The sequence below is a fragment of the Bombina bombina genome, chromosome 4 (genome assembly GCF_027579735.1).
Source record: "Bombina bombina isolate aBomBom1 chromosome 4, aBomBom1.pri, whole genome shotgun sequence".
NCBI lineage: Eukaryota > Metazoa > Chordata > Amphibia > Anura > Bombinatoridae > Bombina > Bombina bombina.
Window position 1 is genome coordinate 1125119944 of NC_069502.1, and position 24469 is coordinate 1125144412.

At 40.5% G+C, this 24469-nt stretch overlaps 1 protein-coding gene across 1 annotated transcript in view; it reads left to right on the top strand.

The window, feature by feature from the left end:
* CENPF (centromere protein F) overlaps nucleotides 1-24469 on the top strand; it is a 225590-nt gene that overhangs the window by 160426 nt on the left and 40695 nt on the right. Inside the window, exons 19-21 of the mRNA XM_053712493.1 lie at nucleotides 7643-7804; nucleotides 8116-8275; nucleotides 8793-9263. Of these exons, the coding sequence (XP_053568468.1) occupies nucleotides 7643-7804; nucleotides 8116-8275; nucleotides 8793-9263 (793 nt within the window). The remainder of the gene's footprint in view (nucleotides 1-7642; nucleotides 7805-8115; nucleotides 8276-8792; nucleotides 9264-24469) is intronic.

The following is a 24469-nucleotide window of genomic DNA, read 5'->3' on the forward strand; positions in this document are numbered from 1 at the left end:
ATTAAACAGGTACAAGGTTTTAGGAAATAAAGGAGATTTTATTTATAGGATACAGCAATGTAGTGATATGCAATTAGATAAGACAAAGTCTATAGGTTGTTGTATTAGGCAGGAATACAGTTCTTTGTAATAAAAGGCAGGATACTTGCATATGCTGTAGACTGGAACAGTGAAATAACAGGCAGGAATGCAGAGCTTTGTGTAACAGACAGGATATTTGCATATGGTGAAGACTGGAACTGTGTAATAACACGTAGGAAAGCAGAGCTTTGTAATAACAAGCAGGATACTTGCATATGCTGTATAACTGGAACTGTATAGTATCAGACAGGAAAGCAGAGCTTGTATAACAGACAGGATACTTGCATATGCTGAAGACTGGAACTGTGTAATAACACGCAGGAATGCAGTGCCTTGTAATAACAAGCAGGATACTTGCATATGCTGTAGACTGGACACAGTTGTAACAAACTGGAAAGTTGCATAAACTGCAAACTGGTACTTTAAGGAAATTTGCATAAACTGCAAACTGGTACTTTGTAGAAACAAACAGCAAACTTGCATAAACTGCAAATTGGAACTTTGTAGAAACAAAAAGGATACTTGCATAAACTGCAAATTGGAACTTTGTAGAAACAAACAGGATACTTGCATAGACTGCAATTTTTGGAACTTTGTAGAAACAAACAGGATATTTGCATAGACTGCAATTTGGAACTTTGTAGAAACAAACAGGATATTTGCATAGACTGCAATTTGGAACTTTGTAGAAACAAACAGGATATTTGCATAGACTGCAATTTGGAACTTTGTAGAAACAAACAGGATATTTGCATAGACTGCAATTTGGAACTTTGTAGTATCAGGAAACAAGCAAGCAAAAGTACCTGAGTCAGTCCTTAGGAAACAGGCACAGAATTGCAAACAAACCTCCCAGATAAAGCAGGCTGCTGATTAAATGATTTGTTTCAGCTGGCAAGCAGGTGGAGCCAGAGAGCCAAAGTTGCAGCAAACAGAAAAACACAATATACTTTTCCTGTGATCAAGCCATCTGGTGGCATAGTGGTAAAACAACAGGCTGGGAAAGAACAGCAGCAGAAATAGAGACAGGTCCCAGGTTCAATTCCAGGCTGAACCATGACAACTCCCTATTCAAAAGATACAACAAGGATTTTTTTGGTTAAGCCCACCACAAAAGGACTGTTTAATCGTAACACACATATTGTGGGAGTGCTACCAAAGTGACCATAACAATTACAAAACAACAAAAAAGTATTGGTGCACATCCAATCACTTAAGTCCACATATTTATAGCATATTTATATATACTTCTGTCTGCTAAATATACTTACATAGGTCAAATAAGATTGGGATAAACATCTCGCAATAATATTGACTTATATTTATGCTGCAAAAAATTGCCTATTAAATATGCTTTTACATTTAAATAAAAACTTCTGTCTGCTAAATATACTTACATAGTTCAAATAAGATTGGGATTAACATCTCACAATAATATTGACTTATATTTATGCTGCATAAAATTGCCTGTTTAAATTTAAATAGGGATCTTAGTCACACAATATGATCATATTCTGCTAAGCCAGTCACCACTTACAAGGTGTCCCACGATTCACTGGTCCTAACACTAATCAGTTTCCACACTGCAGCAAATCATGTCTACACAGAGGGAAACTCCCTAGCTTTATATGTATACCACCGTTATACTGTCTGGGACACACCTGGACTGGGTGGTGTGCATTAACCAAAAAGGGGGGGCGGGGATTTGGTCAACTCCCTATTCAAAAGATACAACAAGGTATTTTTTTGGTTAAGCCCACCACAAAAGGACTGTTTAATCTTAACACACATATTGTGGAAGTGCTACCAAAGTGACCAAAACAATTACAAAACAACAAAAAAGTATTGGTGCACATCCAACCACTTAAGTCCACATATTTATAGCATATTTATATATACTTCTGTCTGCTAAATATACTTACATAGTTCAAATAAGATTGGGATAAACATCTCTCAATAATATTGACTTATATTTATGCTGCAAAAAATTGCCTATTAAATATGCTTTTAAATTTAAATAAAAACTTCTGTCTGCTAAATATACTTACATAGTTCAAATACGATTGGGATAAACATCTCACAATAATATTGACTTATATTTATGCTGCAAAAAATTGCCTGTTTAAATTTAAATATGGATATTAGGGATCTCAATATGTGTGTTAAGATTAAACAGTCCTTTTGTGGTGGGCTTAACCAAAAAAAACCCTTGTTGTATCTATAGCTGAAGCTGTCAAAGAAACTTGGCAATCGGTTCCTAAGGTGGAAGTGGCTATCTCCACCTTAGCCAAGCGAACTACTATTTCTATTGAGGATAGTTGTGCCTTTAAAGACCCCATGGACAAGAAGTTGGAGGGTCTACTTAAAAAGATTTATGTTCACCAGGGTCTGCTATTGCAGCCGGCTGCGTGCATTGCTACTGTCACTAGTGCGGCAGCTTAGTGGTTCGAATCTCTCAAGACTGAGACTTCTCTAGAGGAGATCCAGGATAGGATTAAAGCTCTGAAGTTAGCCAATGCTTTTATTACGAATGCTTCTCTGCAAATTACTAAATTGGCAGCTAAGAGTCCAGGGTTCTCTATCCTAGCCCGCAGAGCCTTATGGTTAAAACCTTGGTCTGCGGACGTGTCATCCAAGTCTAAGCTTCTAGCAATTCCTTACAAGGGAAAGACCTTGTTTGGACCTAGTCTGAAGGAAATTATCTCTGATATTACGGGAGGTAAGGGTCATCTCCTTCCTCAGGATAAGAGAAATAAACAAAGAGGACGACAAAGTAATTTTCGTCCTTTTCGAAATTTTAAGGGAAATTCCTTCTATTCCTCCTCTAAACAGGAAGGAAACTATTCCCAATCTAAGCCTACTTGGAGACCCAACCAGCCTTGGAACAAGGGTAAACAGTCCAAGAAGCCTGCTGCTTATTCCAAAACAGCATGAAGGGCATGCCCCCGATCCGGGACCGGATCTGGTAGGGTGCAGACTTTGTTTCTTCGTTCAGGCTTTGGTGCAATGTTCAGGATCCCTGGGCTATAGAAATAGTGTCCCAGGGATACAAACTGGAGTTCAAAAATTTTCCTCCCCGTGGAAGATTTCTTCTTTCAAGATTATCTGCAAGCCAGATAAAGAGAGGTGTTCTTACGTTGTGTAAGGGACCTCTCCTCCCTGGGAGTAATTATTCCAGTTCCTGTACAGGAACACGGGCAGAGTTTTTATTCAAATCTGTTTGTAGCTCCCAAAAAGGACGGAACTTTCAGACCTATCTTAGACCTCAAGAGTCTAAACAAGTTTCACAGAGTTCCATCTTTCAAGATGGAAACTATTCGTACCATTTTTTCCCTTGATCCAGAAGGGTCAATTTATGACGACAGTGGACTTAAAGGATGCATATCTACATGTTCCTATCCACAGAGATCATTACAAGTTCCTAAGGTTTGCCTTTCTGGACAAACACTTCCAGTTCGTGGCTCTTCCTTTCGGGCTGGCCACGGCACCCAGAATTTTCACAAAGGTTCTGGGGTCTCTGCTGGCGGTTCTAAGACCGCGGGACCTTGCGGTGGCGCCTTATCTGGGCGATATTCTAATCCAGGCGCCATCTTGTCATCAAGCAAAGTCCCATACCAACATTGTACTATCCTTCCTGAGAACTCACAGGTGGAAGGTAAATCTGAAAAAGAGTTCCTTAATCCCGAAGACAAGGGGGACTTTCTTGGGAACTCTAATCGATTCTATATCTATGAGGATTTTTCTGACAGAGGTCAGGAAATTAAAGATTCTAGATACCTGTTGAGCCCTTCAGTCCAATCATCGGCCGTCAGTGGCCCAGTGCATGGAAGTAATCGGACTGATGGTGGCGGCAATGAACATCATTCCATTTGCTCGGTTTCACCTCAGACCTCTGCAGTTAAACATGCTCAGGCTGTGGAATGGAGATTATGCGGATTTGTCTCCTCAAATAATCCTGGGACAGGAGACAAGGGACTCACTTCAATGGTGGTTGTCTCTGGATCATCTATCCCAGGGAACATGCTTTTGCAGACCATCCTGGGTGATTCCTTCTAGGGTGGGGAGCTGTCTGGGTTTCCCTAAAGGCTCAGGGAGTGTGGACTCAGGCGGAGTCTGTTCTTCCTATAAACACAATTAGCAAGAAAAAGATACGCTGACTCAAGTAGATATTGCTGGAAACAACTTGTTTATTTGGAAGTCAAAAACAAGTCAGAATAATTAGGTCACAGTCAAAAACGCCTGACGCGTTTCGCACACTGTGGATAGTGAGACGTGATAGGGCAGAGAACAAGCCCGGGAGCCAAATTGGATACGGCAAAGTGAGCACCTGATCAGAAGCGGTATACCCAACCACTGTTGAACACAATTAGCAATAAAAAGATATGCTGACTCAAGTAGATATTGCTGGAAATAACTTGTAATTATTCTGACTTGTTTTGGACTTCCAAATAAACAAGTTGTTTCCAGCAATATCTACTTGAGTCAGCATATCTTTTTATTGCTAATTGTGTTCAACAGTGGTTGGGTAAACCGCTTCTGATCAGGTGCTCACTTTGCTGTATCCAATTTGGCTCCCGGGCTTGTTCTCTGCCCTATCACGTCTCACTATCCGCAGTGTGCCTAGCTACGTCACGGGTGACGCACTGAGAAGCACGTCTTCACTACAGCCGGATCTCTTCGCACGCCAAGGAGGACACACAAGCTGCACCCCCCCGGAAGGGTCCTATCGCCAGTCCGAGGTGAAGTACAGCAGTGTGCCCAGGCACCCCACCAGACCAGTGGAGGGTAAGAGATGACGGATGATCTGTTACCACAGTGACTTTCATATATAATTTGTATTTGTTACCCGTGACACCTAGGCTGAAACGGAATGTACAGACACTCCGGGAACTTGTTTTGAGACTTTAAGCTTGGAATTTCCTGCAGTGGATTATTAGAACTGTTTTTGACCGCTTTGTCCCTTCCGACACGGACTGTATTGGGACTGTATCCCCCTTTGTTTGGGTCTCTCATATATACATCTAGAGCACACAGGGGACTTATTTCCTGAACACTTTTGTTATTTGCTATTTCTTCCTATAAACATCCTGGAACTGAGAGCGATCTTCAATACTCTTCTGACCTGGCCTCAGTTGGCTTCGGCCCAGTTCATCAGATTCCAGACGGACAACATAACGACAGTGGCTTACATCAGTCATCAGGGAGGAACGAGGAGTTCCTTAGCGATGACCGAGGTAGCCAAGATAATCCGGTGGGCGGAGGCCCATTCTTGCCATCTGTCAGCGATCCACATCCCAGGGGTGGACAACTGGGAGGCGGATTTTCTGAGCAGGCAGACCTTTCATCAGGGAGAGTGGGAACTCCATCCGGAGGTATTCTCCAACCTGATTCTTAAATGGGGTTGGCCGGAGTTAGATCTCATGGCATCTCGTCAGAATGCCAAGCTCCCAAGATACAGGTCAAGTTCCAGGGATCCCCATGCGTTAGTTCCTTGGTCCTTCAGCCTTGCATATCTTTTTCCCCCGTTTGCTCTTCTTCCTTGGGTCATTGCTCGAATCAAACAGGAGAAGGAATCTGTGATTCTCATTGCTCCTGTGTGGCGTCGCAGGATTTGGTATGCCGATCTGGTGGACATGTCATCCCTGTCACCTTGGAGACTACCATTGAGGAAGGATCTTCTCATTCAATGACCCTTCCTTCATCCAAATCTAATTTCTCTGAAGCTGACTGCTTGGAGATTGAACGCTTAATTTTATCCAAGCAGTGTTTTTCTAACTCTGTCATAGAGTCCTTGATTCAGGCTTGTAAGCCTGTAACTAGAAAAAATTATTATAAGATATGACGTAAATATCTTTATTGGTGTAAATCCAAGGGCTACTCATGGAGTAGAGTTAGGATTCCCAGAATTTTGTCTTTTCTCCAAGACGGATTGGAGAAGGGTTTGTCGACGAGTTCCCTAAAGGGTCAGATCTCTGCCTTATCTATTTTGTTACACAAACGTCTGGCTGATGTCCCAGATGTTCAATCTTTTTGTCAGACCTGTGTTCAAACCAGTTTCTCCTCCATGGAGTTTTAATCTAGTTCTTAAGGTTCTTCAAGGGGCTCAGTTTGAGCCTATGCATTCCTTAGATATTAAGTTGTTATCTTGGAAAGTTTTATTTCTTGTTGCTATTTCTTCACCTCGAAGAGTGTCTGAGCTTTCAACGTTGCAATACAATTCGCCTTACCTTATTTTCTATTCGGATAAGGTAGTTTTACGTACTAAACTAGGGTTCCTTCCTAAGGTTGTTTCCGACAGGAACATTAATCAGGAGATTGTTGTTCCTTCTTTGTGTCCTAATCCTTCTTCTCAGAAGGAAAGGCTTCTGCATAATTTGGATGTTGCCCGTGCTTTGAAGTTTTACTTACAAGCAACTAAGGACTTTCGTCAGTCTTCTTCTCTATTTGTAATTTTCTCTGGAAAACGTAAGGGTCAGAAAGCTACGGCTACCTCTCTTTCTTTTTGGTTGAGGAGTATCATCCGCTTTGCTTATGAGACTGCTGGACAGCAGCCTCCTGAAATAATTACGGCTCATTCCACTAGGGCGGTTGCTTCCTCATGGGCATTCAAAAATGAAGCTTCTATGATTCTATGAACAGATTTGGAAGGCTGCAACTTGGTCTTCTCTTCACACTTTTTCTAAATTTTACAAATTTGATATTTTTGCCTCGGCTGAGGCTGTTTTTGGGAGAAAGGTTCTTCAAGCAGTGGTGCCTTCCGTTTAGGTTCCCTGTCTTGTCCCTCCCTTATCATACGTGTACTCTAGCTTTGGTATTGTATCCCACAAGTAAGGATGATGATCCGTGAACTCATCGTGTCTTTAAAATGAAAAGAAAATTTATGCTTACCTGATAAATTTGTTTATTTTTAGACATGATGAGTCCACGGCCCGCCCTGTTCTCTTAAGACAGGTTGTTAATTTTTGTAAACTTCAGACATCTCTGCACCTTGGCTTTTCCTTTCTCTTCCTAACTTCTGTCGAATGACTGGAGTGGGAGGGAAGGGAGGAGCTATATATAGCAGATCTGCTGTGGTGCACTTTGCCTCCTCCTGCTGACCAGGAGGTGAAATCCCACAAGTAAGGATGATGATCCGTGGACTCATCGTGTCTAAAAAGAAACATTTATCAAGTAAGCATAAATTTTCTTTTTAGTTGTTCTAAAGGGTCTTATACTATAGTTCTTTTAGTTTTGCTGCAGTTATATACAAGTTTGTAAAATGTAACATAATAGATGCTATGGAAGAAAATGAGCCAGACATTTAAAGGTCTATGTCCTCAAGTAATAAATTCATCCTCAATTTTAATATGCTAAGATGTATAAAGATAAATATAGATTCTATAAAATCTTCTGTTAGTTATTTCTGAAAGTTTCTAAATATAAAACTGAAGCACTGTTTTACATGTTAGGATGCTCTTTGTTGAATGCATATTCAAAAATGATTTTTTTTTTTGGCAAAATAGATTTATAATAGCGGCAGCATTTTATGAATAACTGTTGTAATCATTATCATTTTTTAAAGCACAAAGAAGACATTCAGCATTACCAAGAGAAGCTATCATCAGCTGAAGGACTTCTAAACGCTCACAAACATGAGATTGATTGCTTAAAAACAAGCAATGGGGAATTGGCTCAGTCATTGAGCAATGCACAGAGGCAGCTGGTAGAGTTTAACCAACTTAAGGCAAGTGTTGACTTGGCAGCAATATTTGTTTGTATTGTATCACTAATCTCTAAATACTGCTTAGCATTGTAGCATCTGAAAACTGAATTGTGCAGTTCTACTATGGCCTTTGCTTACATGCTAAGCTCTTGCATAACAGTTTATCTCAGTATGTGTATTCATGTTTAATAATTGCAAGAAAAACAGTCTGCAATGATTTGTTGGTTTGTTGTAGGAGATACAAGGAATGAACATATAGTATTGATTTTGTTTCCATATCAATATTTGTGTGTTTTTACTATATCCAATAATATCTATTCTTTACTTCTTAGACCGACATTGCTCAGCTGAAGAAGGAAAATGAGACTAAATGCAATAAACTAGATCATTTAAAGAAATCATGTAAACAACTGGAACATGATAAAGAGCAGCTGCAGAAACATATCTTGAAGCAGGAACAGGCCTCAAATGACTTCATTCAGAAACCGAAAAGTATGCAATCTTGTTTGTATCTGTCTATCTATCTAAACGCTTTTATGTCATTTTGATGAGTTTTGGATCCATTGATGTCACCAATGGTAATCAGGCTTACAAATGTATCTTAAAGGGGTTCATGTCCCTTTAAATACATAGCAAAATTGCGAATAGTGCTCAGTAGTACTCTGCATTTAAAGAAACACATTTTTTCTTTTAAATTAAGCTGTTTAAAGTTATGTTATCTCACAGTTAAATTAGGTACCGTAGCAAAATGTTGTTCATGTTATTTAGCTGGAAATTGCTGCCTTCAAAATCTGTAATCTCTCCAAGATATTATGATGCATTTCGGATGTACACATTTTACCTGTACCATAGTCATGATTTGCATATGCTATAAACCTGTTTGAGACTGTATCAGTCACTTTAATAGGTTTCAGTAAGTGCTAGCGATTATTTTAATACACTCTGCCTACTTCATTAGAAAATCTTTTAAAAGATTACAGTTTATGTAACAAATTAATTTTTCATTTAGGTGCAGAGTTGGACACTAGTGAGAATGATTTAATATCAGAGATGGAAGAACTTAAGCAGTCCTTGGAAGAAAAGACATTGGAAGCCGATGAGACAGTTGAAAAATACTGTACTTTGCTAATAAAATCCCATAAACTTGAGGATGCTAATGATACATTAAGAAATCAAATAGACTTTTTGAATTCAAAGCTGAAGCAATATGAAAGTGCAAAAGAAGTTAGCGCTACGTCACAGCCCTCTGAAACTACCGTAAATAACAAAAGAGGTTTGAAAAACAAGGGAACATTACAGGGTGAAAGAAAGAAATGTGGCAAGAGGCAACGAGGTGAAGACAACTCTGAAGAACAAAAATCTACAACACCCCTGAGGATGTCAAAAAGGATAAGAAAGACAGCAAGTAATACTAAACATACAGGGAGTGAGGAAGAAGCGTACTTTGAGCCAGATGGACTTCCAGAGATTGTAAAACAAGGTATGATTTGCTTAAACCTGTTCTCTAAACTGGCAGTAACATTCATACATGGAGTTAAATTAAAGTGAATGCAAATTTTGATGCTAAAGTGCCCGGTTTTTAAAAATTAGATTAAAAACAGGGGCACTTTAATTCATATACATTTCACTTGTGTTGTGAAAAAATACTTGCCTTTTAAACTTGACAGCCGCTCCAGCTTCCCCTGGTCATCACAAGCCATTTATGACATCACAAATGATGGATCAGTCATCCCCCAATCACGGCTTCCCCCCGGGGGAATCAGTGTCTGATTCAACGCTGTGATTGGAGAAAGCCGGATTTCTCATTTTAGACCCAGGAAGAGGCCTTGCGACGGGCGGAGGAAGCGGTCAAGATTGAAAGGTAAGTATTTTTTTACAACACAAGTGAAATGTAAATTTATTTCTAATGACACGGTGAGGACACGGTGAGTCCACGGATCATCTAATTACTATTGGGAATATTACTCCTGCCCAGCAGGAGGCAGCAAAGAGCACCACAGCAAAGCTGTTAAATATCACCTCCCTTCCCTCCAACCCCAGTCATTCTCTTTGCCTACGTTAGAGCAAGGAAGTGGTAAAGTTTAGGTGTTTGAAAGAAGTTTCTTCTAGCAAGCTTATATTATTTTTCAGCAGTGCAAGATTGTTCTGCTTTGTCCTAGGGTATAGCCATAGTCCATATCAGTCTCTTCAGTAGAGCAGTGGTGGGGACAGTCAAGTATAAATTAAACTTTCATTATTCAGATAGAACTTTTAATTTTAATCGACTTTCCAATTTACTTTTATCATCAAATTTGCTTTTTTCTCTTGGTATTCTTAGTTTAAACTAAACATAGGTAGGCTCATATGCTAATTTCTAAGCCTTTGAGGGCTGCCTCTTATCACATGCTTTTTAAATCTCTTTTCAACACAAAGAGACAGAAAGTACACGTGGGCTATATAGATAACACTGTGTTCAGGCACAGAAAGTTATTTAAGATCTAGCACAATACAATGCTAAATTTAAGACAATAGATAATAAACAGTCACAGTCATGTGATCAGGGGGCTGGAAGAAGGTTCCTAGATACAAGGTAATCACAAAGGTAAAAAGTACATTAATATAACTGTGTTGGTTATGCAAAACTGGGGAATGAGTAATAAAGGGATTATCTATCTTTTAAAACAATAACAATTCTATGGTTGACTGTCCCTTTAAGCAATGGGAACTTGTGGGGTACAATCCTTACTGCGCCTCCCATGTATTTAATGCTGCCCTAACTTTGCAAGCCTGAGTAAGATTACTCTGTCTTTGTTTCTTCCACAGGTCCATGTGAGGGAACTGGCCTCTCAAACCTAGTGAGCTGCCTTGCTTCCTGGCAGAAGTCTAAAGGTAAGTGCTGACTTTATTTCTTCTGGGATAAAGATGGACCAAGAGGCCCTGCAGGATTTTACATGTTCTTTATGTTTTGATGCTAACGTGGACCCACCAATCCCTTTCTGTTCCTCATGTAATTGAGAGAACTTTACATTACAGGGATAGACTTTTTTCTGAGCCAACATTGTCTAAGGTGGATGCTGTTCAGGAGTCTTCTGACAATGTTAAAGATATGCCGCAGCTTTCTCCTCAAGTGTCCCAAAATTTATCGTCCACACATGCAGTGTCCTGCGCTTCCTCTCTTACGCCACCTGGAATTACGTTGCAAGACATCGCTTCCCTCATGTCCTCTGCGGTATCTGATGCGTTGTCCTCTTTTCCCATGCTGCAGGGAAAGCACAAGAGGAAATGTAAAGAATCAGTGAGTAAGTTTCTGACACAGTCGTGACTATCTCCAATGTTCCCTCCCAGAAATCTGAGGAGGAAGATACTTCGGTAGCATCTGAGGGTGAAATCTCAGACTCAGTGTAATTCCTTCTTCTGATACTGAAGTTGTATCTTTTAGGTTTAAGCTGGAACACCTCCGTTTGTTACTTAGGGAGGTTTTGGCTACCTTGGATGACTCCGACACTACTGTTGTAGTTAATCCTAAGAAGTCTGACTCTATCAAGGAATCTTGAGGATAGTTGTTCCTTTAAAGATGCAATGGATAAGAAGTTGGAGGAGTTGCTTAAGAAAATGTATGTACACCAGGGTTTACAATGGCAACCTGCGGTGTGTATTGCTACCGTCACTAGTGCGGCGGCGGCATACTGGTTTGATGCACTGTCTGATTCTATCCAGACAGACACTCCCCTTGAAGAGATCCAGGATAGGATCAAGGCCCTTAAGTTGGCCAATTCCTTTATTACGGATGCTTCCCTACAGGTTATTAAGCTGGGAGCAAAGATTTCCGGGTTTGCCGTACTGGCCCGCAGAGCTTTATGGTTAAAATCCTGGTCTTCGGATGTGTCATCTAAGTCTAAGCTTTTGGCGATTCCTTACAAGGGTAAGACCTTGTTTGGGCCGGGATTGGCGGAAATTATTTCTGACATTACGGGAGGAAAGGGTCATTTCCTCCCTCAGGATAAGAGGAATAAGTAGAAAGGACGTCAGTAATTTTCGTTCCTTTCGAAACTTCAAGGGTAAGCCTTCCTCTACCAAGCAGGAACAGTCCAACCCTTCCTGGAGGCCCAATCAGCCTTGCAACAAGGGAAAACAATCTAAGAAGCCCGCAAGTGACTCAGTCAGCATGAAGGGACTGCCCCCGATCTGAGACCGGATTTTGTGGGGGCAGACTTTCTTTCTTTGCTCAGGCTTGGGTTCGGGATGTTCAAGATCCCTGGGCGGTGGACATCGTGTCCCAGGGATACAAACTAGAGTTCAAGACCTTTCCTCCCAGGGGCAGGTTTCTGCTCTCAAGATTATCTGTAGACCAAATAAAAAGAGATGCATTCTTACACTGTGTTCGGGACCTTTCCAACCTGGGAGTGATAGTTCCTGTTCCAATGCAGGAACAGGGTCTGGGATTTTACTCCAAGCTGTTCGTGGTTCCCAAAAAAGAGCAAACTTTCAGACCAATTTTAGATCTCAAAAGTCTAAACAAATTCCTCAGAGTACCGTCCTTCAAGATGGAAACTATTCGTTCCATTCTTCCCTTGGTTCAAGAGGGTCAATTTATGACAACAGTAGATTTAAAGGACGCGTACCTGCATGTTCACATCCACAGTGATCATCACAAGTTTCTGAGGTTCGCATTTCTAGACAAACACTTCCAGTTCGTGGCTCTTCCATTCGGCCTTGCTACAGCTCCCAGAATTTTTTCAAAAATTCTGGGATCCCTGTTGGCTGTGCTCCGGTTGCGGGGCATTGCAGTGGCGCCTTATCTGGACGACATTCTGGATCAGGCGCCATCCTTTCAACAAGCAAAATCCCACACGTTGATGTTATCCTTTCTGCGATCTCACGGATGGAAGGTGAATTTGGAAAAGAATTCCTTAATTCCAGCTACAAGGGTATTGTTCTTGGGAACTATAATAAATGCCCTATCGATGAAAATTTTTCTGACAGAAGTCAGGAAATCAAAGAGTTTCGATTCTTGTGTGGCGCTTCAGTCCTCTTCTCGGCCATCAGTGGCTTACATCAACCATCAGGGGGGAACTCAGAGTTCCTTGGCCATGACAGAGGTAGCCAAGATAATTCAGTGGGTGGAGACCCACAACTGCTGTCTGTCTGCGTTCCACATTTCAGGAGTGGACAACTGGGAAGCGGATTTTCTGAGCAGACAGACCTTTCACCCTGGGGAGTGGGAACTCCATCCGGAAGTGTTTTCCAGCTTGATTCTCAAATGGGGATAGCCGGAACTGGATCTCATGGCATCTCGGCATAATGCCAAGCTCCCGAGGTACGGGTCAAGGTCAAGGGATCCTCAGGCTGTACGGATAGATGCTCTGGCGGTCCCTTGGAATTTCAGTCTTGCATACCTATTTCGCTTTCCTTCCTTGAGTCATTGCTCGAATCAAATAGGAGAGGACGTCTGTGATCCTCATTGCACCGGCTTGGCCTTGCAGAATCTGGTATGCAGATCTAGTGGAGATGTCATCTCTCCCTCCTTGGAGACTTCCACTAAGGAAGGACCTTCTACTTCAAGGGCCTTTCCTTCACCCAAATCTAGTTTCTCTGAATCTGACTGCTTGGAGATTGATCGCTTAATTTTATCTAAGCGTGGGTTTTCTGAGTCGGTCATTAAGACCATGATTCAAACTCGTAAGCCTGTTACCAGGAAGATTTACTATAAGATGTGGCGAAAATATCTGTATTGGTGTGAATCCAGAAGCTACTTTTGGAGTAGAGTTCAGATTCCTAGAATTTTGTCTTTTCTCCAACAGGGTTTGGAGAAGGGTTTATCAGCAAGTTCCTTAACCCCTTGAGTGCTAATGACGGCTCAGAGCCGTCATTAGCACTCAACTACCTTTTATGCAATCTGCAGGCCCCCAACAGCTCCTACCCCGGCGATCGGGCCTGCATAGTGACGTTACGTGTGGTGACGTCACGCGCAATGACGTAATGACGTCACCGCGCAACTTTATTTAAAATTGTTAATACAAAGTATAGGGAAAGGGGGCATGCTGCTTAGAAACCTGTATCTCAGGGATCTAAGCAGCTACAGACCCACAAGACCTACCATTGGTAGGTAATCGCCTAACCTTTCCAATGGTATAAGTCTTGGAGATCTGGGGGGAAAAATAAAAATGTAAAAAAAAATGTTTTATGAAATTAGTAAAAAACAAAAAAAAAATATTAAATTCAGCTTAGCACTCAAAGGGTTCAAGGGTCAAATATCGGCCTTGTCTATTTTGTTACGTAAACGTCTGGCGGATGTACCAGACGTGCAGTCGTTCTGTCAGGCCTGTGTTTAAACCGCTTACTTCTCCCTGGAGTCTTAACCTTGTTCTTAAAGGGACACTGAACCCAACATTTCTTTCATGTAATTGGCAAGAGTCCATGAGCTAGTGACGTATGGGATATACAATCCTACCAGGCAAAGTTTCCCAAACCTCAAAATGCCTATAAATACACCCCTCACCACACCCACAATTCAGTTTTACAAACTTTGCCTCCTATGGAGGTGGTTAAGTTTGTGCTAAGATTTCTACGTTGACATGCGCTTCTCAGCATTTTGAAGCCGATTCCTCTCAGAGTACAGCGAATGTCAGAGGGACGTGGAGAGTATTACCTATTGAATGCAATGATTTCCCTAACGGGGGTCTATTTCTTAGGTTCTCTGTTATCGGTCGTAGAGATTCATCTCCTACCTCCCTTTTCAGATTGACGATATACTCTCATATACCCTTACCTCTACTGATAACTGTTTCAGTACTGGTTTGGATATATGTGGATGGGTGTCTTTTTGGTAAGTATGTTTTTATTACTTAAGACACCTCAGCTATGGTTTGGCACTTTATGCATTTATATAAAGTTCTAAATATATGTATTGTACTTATATTTGCCATGAGTCAGGTTCATGTATTTCCTTTTTGCAGACTGTCAGTTTCATATTTGGGGAAAGTTAATATTAAGAAATATTTTTCTTACCTGGGTTTTAGTCTTTTTTTTAATGGACTACTTTGTTTCAAATTGCGGGCTGACTTAGGCTTGCGGGTGCGCCAAATGCTACACTTTATTGCGTCATTCTTGGCGCGAGAATTTTTTGGCGCGAAAGGCACGTCCGTTGACACAAGTATGTCATTTCCGGCATCGTAATTGACGCAGAGGTTCACACAGGGTTGCGTCGTTAGTGACGCAAGTGTGTCATTTCCGGACATGGTTGGCGACAAAAAAATTTCCAGTTACGTTGTGCGTCATACTTGGCGCTACATTTTTTTCATTATTTATTTGCCCCATTGCTTTTGCCTCTTGCCTTTTTCTATGTCAGAGGGCTATGCTATTTGCATTTTTTTACCCATTCCTGAAACTGTCATATAAGGAAATTGACAAATTTTGCTTTATATGTTGTTTTTTATTTTACATTTTGCAAGATGTCTCAATCTGATCCTGCCTCAGAAGTATCTGTTGGAACTTTGCTGCCTGATGTCGGTTCTACTAAAGCTAAGTGCATTTTATTTCCGAATGTCATTGTATGATAAACCTTTTACATGCAGATATTGTATCCATCAGTTAATAGTGCATTTCCTGTTGTTTCTTCAACTTTTAATGTACATTATACCTATGAAATTTAAAGAATTTGTTTCTGATTCTATTCAGAAGGCTTTGTCTGCTATCTGCCTTCTAATTAATATAAAGGTCTTTTAAAACTTCTCATAAGGTTGATGAATTTTCAAATGACCGACAACATAATGAATTATCCCTTTCTGATGAGGATCTATCTGATTCAGAAGATCTTTCCTCAGATATTGACACTAACAAATCTACTTATTTATTTAAAATGAAGTATTTTCGTTCTTTGTTAAAGAAGTGTCAATTATTTTGGATATCGTAGGAACTAGTCCTCTTGATATTAGAACTAGTAAATTCTGTTTTTAAACCTCCTGTGGTTGCTCCAGAGGTTTTTTTCCATTCCTGATGCTATTTCTCTTATGATTTCTAAGGAATGGAATTAGCCGGGTACTTATTTTATTCCTTCTTCAAGGTTTAATAAATTGTATCCTTTTACCAGCAATTTCTATAGAGTTTTGGGAAAAGATCCTCAACTTTTTGGGGCTATTTCTACTCTTGCTGAATGTACCTCTATTCCTATGGAAGATAGTACTTAAGTTCTTTTAGATAGGAGACTTGAATCTTATCTAAGGAAAGCTTATTTATGTTCAGGTCGTCTCATGCCTGCATTTTCTTTGGCTGTTGTTGCAGCTGCATCAACTTTTTTGTTGGAGATTTAGCGCAACAAGAATTGGATTCTGATTTATCTAGTATTTTTCGCTTTCTGCAACATACTAATCAGTTCTGATGCCATTTTTTGATATCATCAAAATTGATGTTAGATCTATGTCTTTAGCTATTTTTAGCTACAAGAGTTTTGAGGCTTAAATCTTGGAATGCGATATGACTTTTTAAGTCTAGATTGCTATCTCTTCTTTCCAAGGTAATAAGAGACCTAAGGGTAAATATTAAGCTTCTAAATTGTTTTCGTTCTTTTTTTCAAATAAGGAACAAAAACCTAATCCTTCCCTATGGATTCTGTTTCTAATTGGAAACCTTCTTTAAATTGAATAATTCCAACCCATTTAAGAAACCAAAAAGCCAGCCCCTAAGTCCGCATACGACTCTCTCTCTTTCCAGCTCAGCTGGTAGGGGGCAGATTAAGGGTTTTTTCAAGAATGTTTTGGATAATTTGGTCCAAATCAATGATTTCAGAGTATTGTCTCTCAGGGGTTTCGAATAGGATTCTAAATAAATCCTCCTGTGAGAAGATTTTTTTCTCTCACGTATCCCAGCAAATCCAGTTAAAGCTCAGGCTTTCCTGAAGTGTGTTTCAGACCTGGAGTTTCAGGGGTAGTCATGCCAGTTCCTTTTCAGGGACAAGGTCTGGGGTTTTTATTCAATTCTATTCATTGTCTCAAAGAAGGAAATTTCATTCAGACCAATTCTGGATCTGAAAATTTTTAATCGTTATGTAAGAGTACCAATTTTCTAATGGTGACTTTAAGGACTGTTCTGCCTTTTATTCAGCAAGGACACTTTTAGGTCCATAATGGATTGCAGGATGTATACCTTCATATTCCGATTCATTCAGATCATTATCAGTGCCTGAGATTCTCTTTTCTAGACAAGCGTTACCAATTCGTTGCTTTTCCATTTTTGGATTAGCAACCGCTCAAAGAATCTGTTTTAAAGGTTTTTGGTGCCCTGCTTTATGGAAACCAGAGAGCAGGGTATTGCGGTGTTTCCTTATTTGGACGATATTTTGGTACTAGCTCAGTCCTTCCGTTCTGCAGAATCTCACACGAATCAACTAGTGTTGTTTCTCCGGAAACATGGTTGGAGGATCAATTTACCAAAAAGTTACTTGATTCCTCAGACAAGGGTCACCTTTTTAGGTTTCCAGATAGATTCAGTGTCCATGACTCTGTCTCTAACAGACAAGAGACGTTTGAAAGTGGTTGCAGCCTGTCGGCACCTTCAGTCTCAGTCATTCCCTTCAGTGGTTATGTGCATGTAAAATTTAGGTCTCATGACTGCAGCATTGGACGCATTTCCCTTTGCCCGTTCTCACATAAGACCTCTCCAGCTTTGTTTGCTGAATCCATGGTGCAGGGATTATACTAAGATATCACAATTAATATCCTTAAATCCCATTGTTTGACACACTCTGACGTGGTGGTAAATCACCAGCGTTTAGTTCAAGGGGCTTCTTTGTTCGGCTAACCTGGACTATGATCTCTACAGATGCAAGTCTTTCAGGTTGGGGAGCTGTTTGGGGATCTCTGACAGCATAAGGGGTTTTGGAAATCTTAAGAGGCGAGATTACCAATCAATATTTTAGATCTCCGTGCTATTCTCAGAGCTCTTCAGTTTTGGCCTTTGTTGAAGAGAGAACTGTTCATTTATTTTCAAACAGACAATATCACATACAGTCATGTCAATCAGCAGGGTGGGACTCACTGTCCACAAGCTATGAAGAAGTATCTTGGATACTTGCTTGGGCGGAATCCAGTTCCTGTCTAATTTCTAATTTCTGAACCACCATTTGGCTGGCTTCTTAGCTTAGATGCCTTCTTTTTTTTAAAAAAGACAGCAAGAGAACGAAGAAAAAATTATAATAGGAGTAAATTAGAAAGTTGCTTAAAATTGCATGCTCTATTTGAATCATGAAAAAAATTGGGTTCAGTGTCCCTTTAACTACTTTCTTGGAAAGTATTGTTCCTTTTGGCCATCTCTTCTGCTAGAAGAATTTCTGCGCTATCTGCTCTTTCTTGTGAATCTCCTTTTCTGATTTTTAGTCAAATTCTTTTATTGAAGTGAATCGATACACATCCAACATCATACATGTACAGCATAGTATACATTACGGTACTAAATATGTTAAAGGAAGGCATAGATCCAAACATTTTGTAGTATGAAGGGAGGAAAACAAGAAGGGGGGAAAAAAAAAACTTGGTATGGCCGTTAATTTAGGTGAAGGGAAAGAGGGGAAGGGGGAGTCTGTCCAGCCTCGGGGTCATGTTGATAAGCGGTATTCTGCTTTTCCGAAATGGAACTCTAATAACTTATTCGGGTCTCAGTGTTCTAACGTATTCATCCATATTGCTTGTATAGAGATGAAGTTGTCTGTACCACCTTTCTTGTAAAGGGAATACTCTTCAAGCTCTAATAGCTCGGTCACTTTAGCTCTCCACATTCCCAAAGTGGGAACATCTTTTGCTTTCCAGTGACTGGCAATCAGGATTTTCACACTGTTAGTGAGTATTCGAAACAAAGGGAGAAGAGATTTAAAAGGGAGCTTGACAGACTTATTTAGTAGCCAAATAAGTGGGTCAGCAGGTAGGGTCGTATGTAATATATTGCCGACTTCATCCATTATCTTGTACCAGAAGTGGTTTAGCTGGGAGCACCACCACCACATGTGGCCCATGCCACTCCCCACGTGGCCACATCTCCAGCATTTATTACTGGCATTATGATATAGCCGGTGTAATTTCCGTGGGGTTAGATACCAACAGTGTAATATTTTATAATTGGTTTCTAAGATAGATGCTGAGGTGGAGGACTTTTTGGTATTAATAAATATGTTAGTGGCTATTTGAGGTAGAATAATTATGCCCAGCTCCCTTTCCCACATTTCTATAGAGTAAGGAAGATTACCTGGGGTGGGTTGGGTTAGAATTTTATATATAGCAGACAGAGAGTGTTTAATTGGTGAGGTTAGGAGATAGAGTTTCTCAATATTAGTTGGAGGGCGAGTCATGTTATTTTTATGTTTATGTGTGGTTATATAATTATGGAGTCTTCTATAGGAAAACCAGTTGCGTGCCCATTCGTAACCCTTATCTATCAGCTGTGTTTGAGTGTTTATGGATTCGTCGGTAGTCACGTTATGTAATAGAATATCATCCTCATATGAGATGTTAGGTGATGATGTTTGTAGGAGATCTATGGAGAAGTCAGGGTTATTTCTGAGAGAAGTTAGAGGACCAGGATTAGAGGATAGACAAGGGTGATGGTAAGAAGCCCTATTCCACTGTATGAAGGTCTCTTTTGTGATAGGATTAAGTAATGTTTTAGTTTTCACACGGAAGTTAGGGCTCCAACACGTAGAAGCTAGTGATAAGTCGGGATTTAGTTGTCTCTCAAGTCGGACCCACCTCCTCTGATCATTGCCTACTCTCCAGTCTAAAATTCGCTGCAAGTAAATGGACATTCTATATTTTTCTAGGTCGGGTAGACCCAACCCACCATGTTCCCGCGGTAGCAGCATGGTCTTTTTATTTATTCTAGGGGGTTTTTTCTTCCACACGAAAGAGTTAATTAAGTTTTGTATTTGGGTGAGGTACTTAGGAGGTAGAGGCACCGGCACTGCACTCATGATGTAGAGTAATCTCGGGAAGATATTCATTTTTATGGTATTGATTCTACCCCACCAGGAGAGTTTTTTTGAGCCCCATGAAGATAGATCCCGCATGATTGCTGTTTTAATAGGTATGTAGTTAGTATGAAATAGGTTGTCGACTGACCGGGGGAGGTAGATTCCTAGGTATTTAAGAGCTTTAGAACACCACTTTAAGGGGCAGTTATTTTTAATTGTGTTTACAGAATGGTCGGGTAGACCGAAGGCCAATATTTCAGATTTGTTCGGATTGATTAGGAAATCTGTAAGCTTGTTAAAGAGGGATAATTCAGATAGGAGCAGGGGGATGGAGGTTTCGGGCTCGGTCAAAGAAAATAGGATGTCGTCAGCAAATAGCGAGATCTTATATTCATCGTTCTTCACTGTGACACCTTGAATTTCAGGTGTATTCCTAATCTTCAGTGCAAAGGTTTCTATAAATAGGGCAAATAATAAGGGTGAGAGGGGGCAGCCCTGTCGTGTTCCATTTGTTATTTCAATCGGCGAGGATAGGGAGCCGTTTACTAGAATACGAGCACTGGGCGAGGAGTATAGGGCAAATATACGTTGAAGGGTTTTTGGGCCAAGGCCGAAAGCATTTAGGGTAGCTCTTAAATATGACCAGTTAACGCGGTCAAATGCTTTCTCAGCATCAGTGGATATGAAAGTTGTCGGGATGTTTTTATTTGAGACATGCCAGATTAGGTGTATATTTCGTGTTGTGTTGTCCCTAGCCTCTCGCCCAGGGACAAATCCTACTTGATCGTTATGTATGAGGGAAGGGAGAAGTCTATTAAGACGGGTTGTGATTAATTTAGCGAAGATCTTAAGGTCAGTGTTAATAAGTGAGATAGGGCGGTAATTAGTTATTAAGTCCGGGGATTTGTTAGGTTTGGGGATTACAGTGATATGGGCTTGAAGTGAAAGTGGCGAGAAAACACCTACCTCGTCTATGCTGTGGAAGTATTTTAATAAGTGTGGGGATAATATTTCCTTAAATGAAGTATAATATGAGTTTCCAAAGCCGTCGGGGCCGGGAGCCTTCCCAGAAGGGAAAGAGGTAATAGCATGTAATAGCTCTTCCTCCGAAAATGGGGCGTCTAGTTCGTCCCTCTGTTCCTCAGTCAGTTTGGGAAGGTTAATGTCGCTTAAGTAGTCTGTTATTTCTGTCGGGAGAGGATCAGAGGAACCTCTGCAGATGTTATAGAGGGCGTCGTAGTAATCCCTAAAGGCCTGAATGATGTCTTTGGAGGTGGATAGTCTAGCACCTCCAGGGTCGCGTAGTCCCATAATATATTGCTTATTTGTGCGTTTCCGGAGCTGCCGGGCCAACATCCTGCCTTGCTTGTTTGCTCCTTCATAATAAACTTTTCTGAGATATAAGGCCTTGTTCTTGGCCTCTGTGCCTAGAAATATACGAAGCTGGTCTCTTTTGTGGGAGATACTATCTATCAAGGAGGTACTTGTGGGATGTAATTTATGTAAGTCCTGTAATTTATGTATGTCAGTTAAAAGAGAATTAAGATACTCATTCTGCTGTTTCCGTTTCGCTGCCTTAAGGGCGATTAATTCTCCTCGCATAACGCATTTATGAGCGTTCCATATATTGTGTATGTGAACTTCAGGGGTGTCATTTGTTTGGAAATAGTCGATCAGTGCTTTTTGTAACTGTATAAATATCTGGGGGTCTCTAAGTAGGGAATCATCAAGTCTCCATCGAGAGTTGGACGGGTCAATGGGGTGCCAGTGAAGTTGGCAGCTGATGATGGCGTGGTCTGACCAAGTTATGGGGTTTATATGAGTCTGGGCGATAGAAGATAGGCTGGAGACATCAGCAAAAATGTAATCTATTCTTGTGTACAGTTGATGGGGGTTAGAAAAAAAGGTAAAGTCTCTTTCAGTTGGGTGGTGGAGGCGCCAAGTGTCATGTACAGCTAAACATGTGAGGGAGTGTTTAATTAGCCTTAAAGTTTTATGTGGTATAGAAGATGTGCCGGAAGAGCAGTCAAGTGTTGGGTCAAAAGCTAAGTTAAAGTCGCCCCCCAGTATGAGGCTACCCCTAGCTACTTCTAGAATTTTATTACTAAGTTGGCGAAAAAAGGGAGCTGGGTTCACATTGGGGGCATAGATATTAACCAATGTCAGAGGTTTATGGTGGAGATGTCCCACTAGGATCAAGTATCTTCCCTCCCTATCTTTATAAATAGAGGAAGCAACAAAGGGAAGACCTCTGTGTATCAGGATTCCAACCCCATTATGTTTCGTGGTATTAGAAGAGAAGAAACTCTGTCCGAATTTCATAAAACTAGCTTTAGGTTCGCTTCCTCTTTTAAAATGGGTCTCTTGTATAAAGAGAATGTCTCCTTTGTGTCTCTTATAGTCTCTTAGAGCCATAGACCGTTTGTGTGGGCTATTGAGGCCTTTGGTATTATGGGAGAGAAATTTAATTTTAGAAGTTAAGTTACTCATTGATAGGGAATTTAGTGGGAGAGGCCAATGTATACAGATGTATAGTGCCGCCTACCTGGAGTGTGTGTGTAGCTCCCGAGGCTGGACAGAGGGGAAGGGAGAAAGGAAAGTTTAAATGAAAAGGACAAAAATTACAAACTGAAAAATGAGAAAAGGCATAATACGAAGTCATGAACATCATTTCAGCAATAACAATTATGCAAAGTGTAGAAAACAATCTATAATACACCTTGCAAATAGGGGGGAGAGTATCGCCTAACATACTCTTAGGTTATGTTATATGTATTCGGGATCAGGATTAGACAATTAAACAGGGTAACTTAGTCTTAAGGAACAGGCATATCAATTGACCGTGGTCTAAACCAGCGGAGGTTGACACTACCACAAGGTAAACAAAATAACAATATGTAATGTGGAACATTTGAGCCTTGAACAGAGTAACAGCAAAGCAATATAATCATGGGTTGCATGGATAATAACTATACACACATAACCTGGTAAGTAAAATGGTATAAACATTTCTAGAGTCCCTAAACCCTATTCTGATTTTATACACTTATATATAGCGTCCAAAAGGAGGTCTAGTTTATATTAGGTCATATGTATTTGTTAGATGACCTCTAAGGACCGGGGCAATCAGTAATATAGTGAGCATATAAACTAGGTGCCCTGTGGGATAGGTGACGAACATTAAACATGTGAACCTTGAGCGTGTTAAGATCGTTACCATTGTGTGTCATGAAAATAGGTGAAAAAGGATTTCCAACATGCAATCCAAAAATTAAGCAACATAAAGGGCCCTTGGGACCGTAGCCTAGTGTTATTTGCACAGTTACAATATGAGGAAGGTGATGTAGTATATAACAGGGATTAAGTTGACTCTATTTGTCATAAGTATGGGAGGGTGACCGCTTATTATATATAGGAATTTCAGTTTAAATCTAGAGTGGTATATAAACATCCTATCGGGATTAGCGGGATAGTGTCATAACAGTGTAACTTAAGGATGCATGATCAATACATTGTAGAGCTAAACCCTGGTGAATCTATTTCTCCGAACATTTACCAAGTATAATTACAGGGTACATTGTGAGATGAGTGAAGGTATTAAGCATCAAAACCTTAGACAAATTGCATTATAACAGTTGTGCAAGGATAACATGGGTGAAAACTTTCAACATATAACCTGATAAGATAAACAATATAAATGTCCTTTGGGCCCACAGTCCAGCATAGTTTGCCCAGTCACAGAATTGTAAAGGTGGTGCCTATTATAATTAATCAGGGTTGACTGTAGTATGGGCACAGTTGTCTAACAGGTAGGAAATGACAACGTGTTGCTTGTTAAGTAACAATTCTGAGCTTAGGGGTTATTTGAACCTCTTGAGAGTTATAAACAAAGAACTGTTCAGATTCGATATTACCTTATAACAGTTGAACAAGAATAACATGAGTGAAAACTTTCAACGTATAACCTGATAAGATTAACAATATTAATGTCCTTTGGGCCCACGGTCCAGCATAGTTTGCCCAGTCATAGAATTGAAAAGGTGTTATATATTATAATTAACCAGGGTTGATTGTAGTATGGGCACAGTTGTCTAACAATTAGAAAAAATGACAACGTATTGCTTGTTGAATGACAATTCTGAGCTTTGAGGTTAAGTGAACCTCTTGATTGTTATAGACATAGAACTGTTCCAGGTCGATAGTTCTACAGACAATAAAAAGGCAAATAATAAAAAAGATACGTTACCAGGAGTAAATCGATCTCTTCTTCATAGGACCGCCACCCTCACCACCGCGTAAGCCAGAGATGGCGTAGAGCAGTAGATGGTAGGAGGTTTGGCTGTATACGGTCTGGGTAGAGCCCAGATCTGAGGCTATATTTTAGAATATAGGTAAAGAAAGAAAGGTTGGTTTTATAGAACCTGGCAAGAGCGTATAATCAGGAAGTGGGGTCGTTTGCTCTCGATGTTCCTCTTTCAACTTTTCGTTTCGGTTGAGCTCTCTGCCACTGAGGTCTCTGTTCTAAGGGACGAGAGGAACCAGGATCAGCTGTTAAAGGGGGTGACAGGACATTAGATTCGGCTGGAGGTTGTAATGGGATATCCAGGGAGTTTGAGAGCCGATCTAGGTCTCTGTAATCTTTGTATACAATCTGTGTTCCATTGTGATTGACAATAAGACTAAAGGGGAATCCCCAGCGGTATTTGATGCCGTGTTCCTGTAGAGTGCTGGTTATAAATTTAATGTCCTTGCGT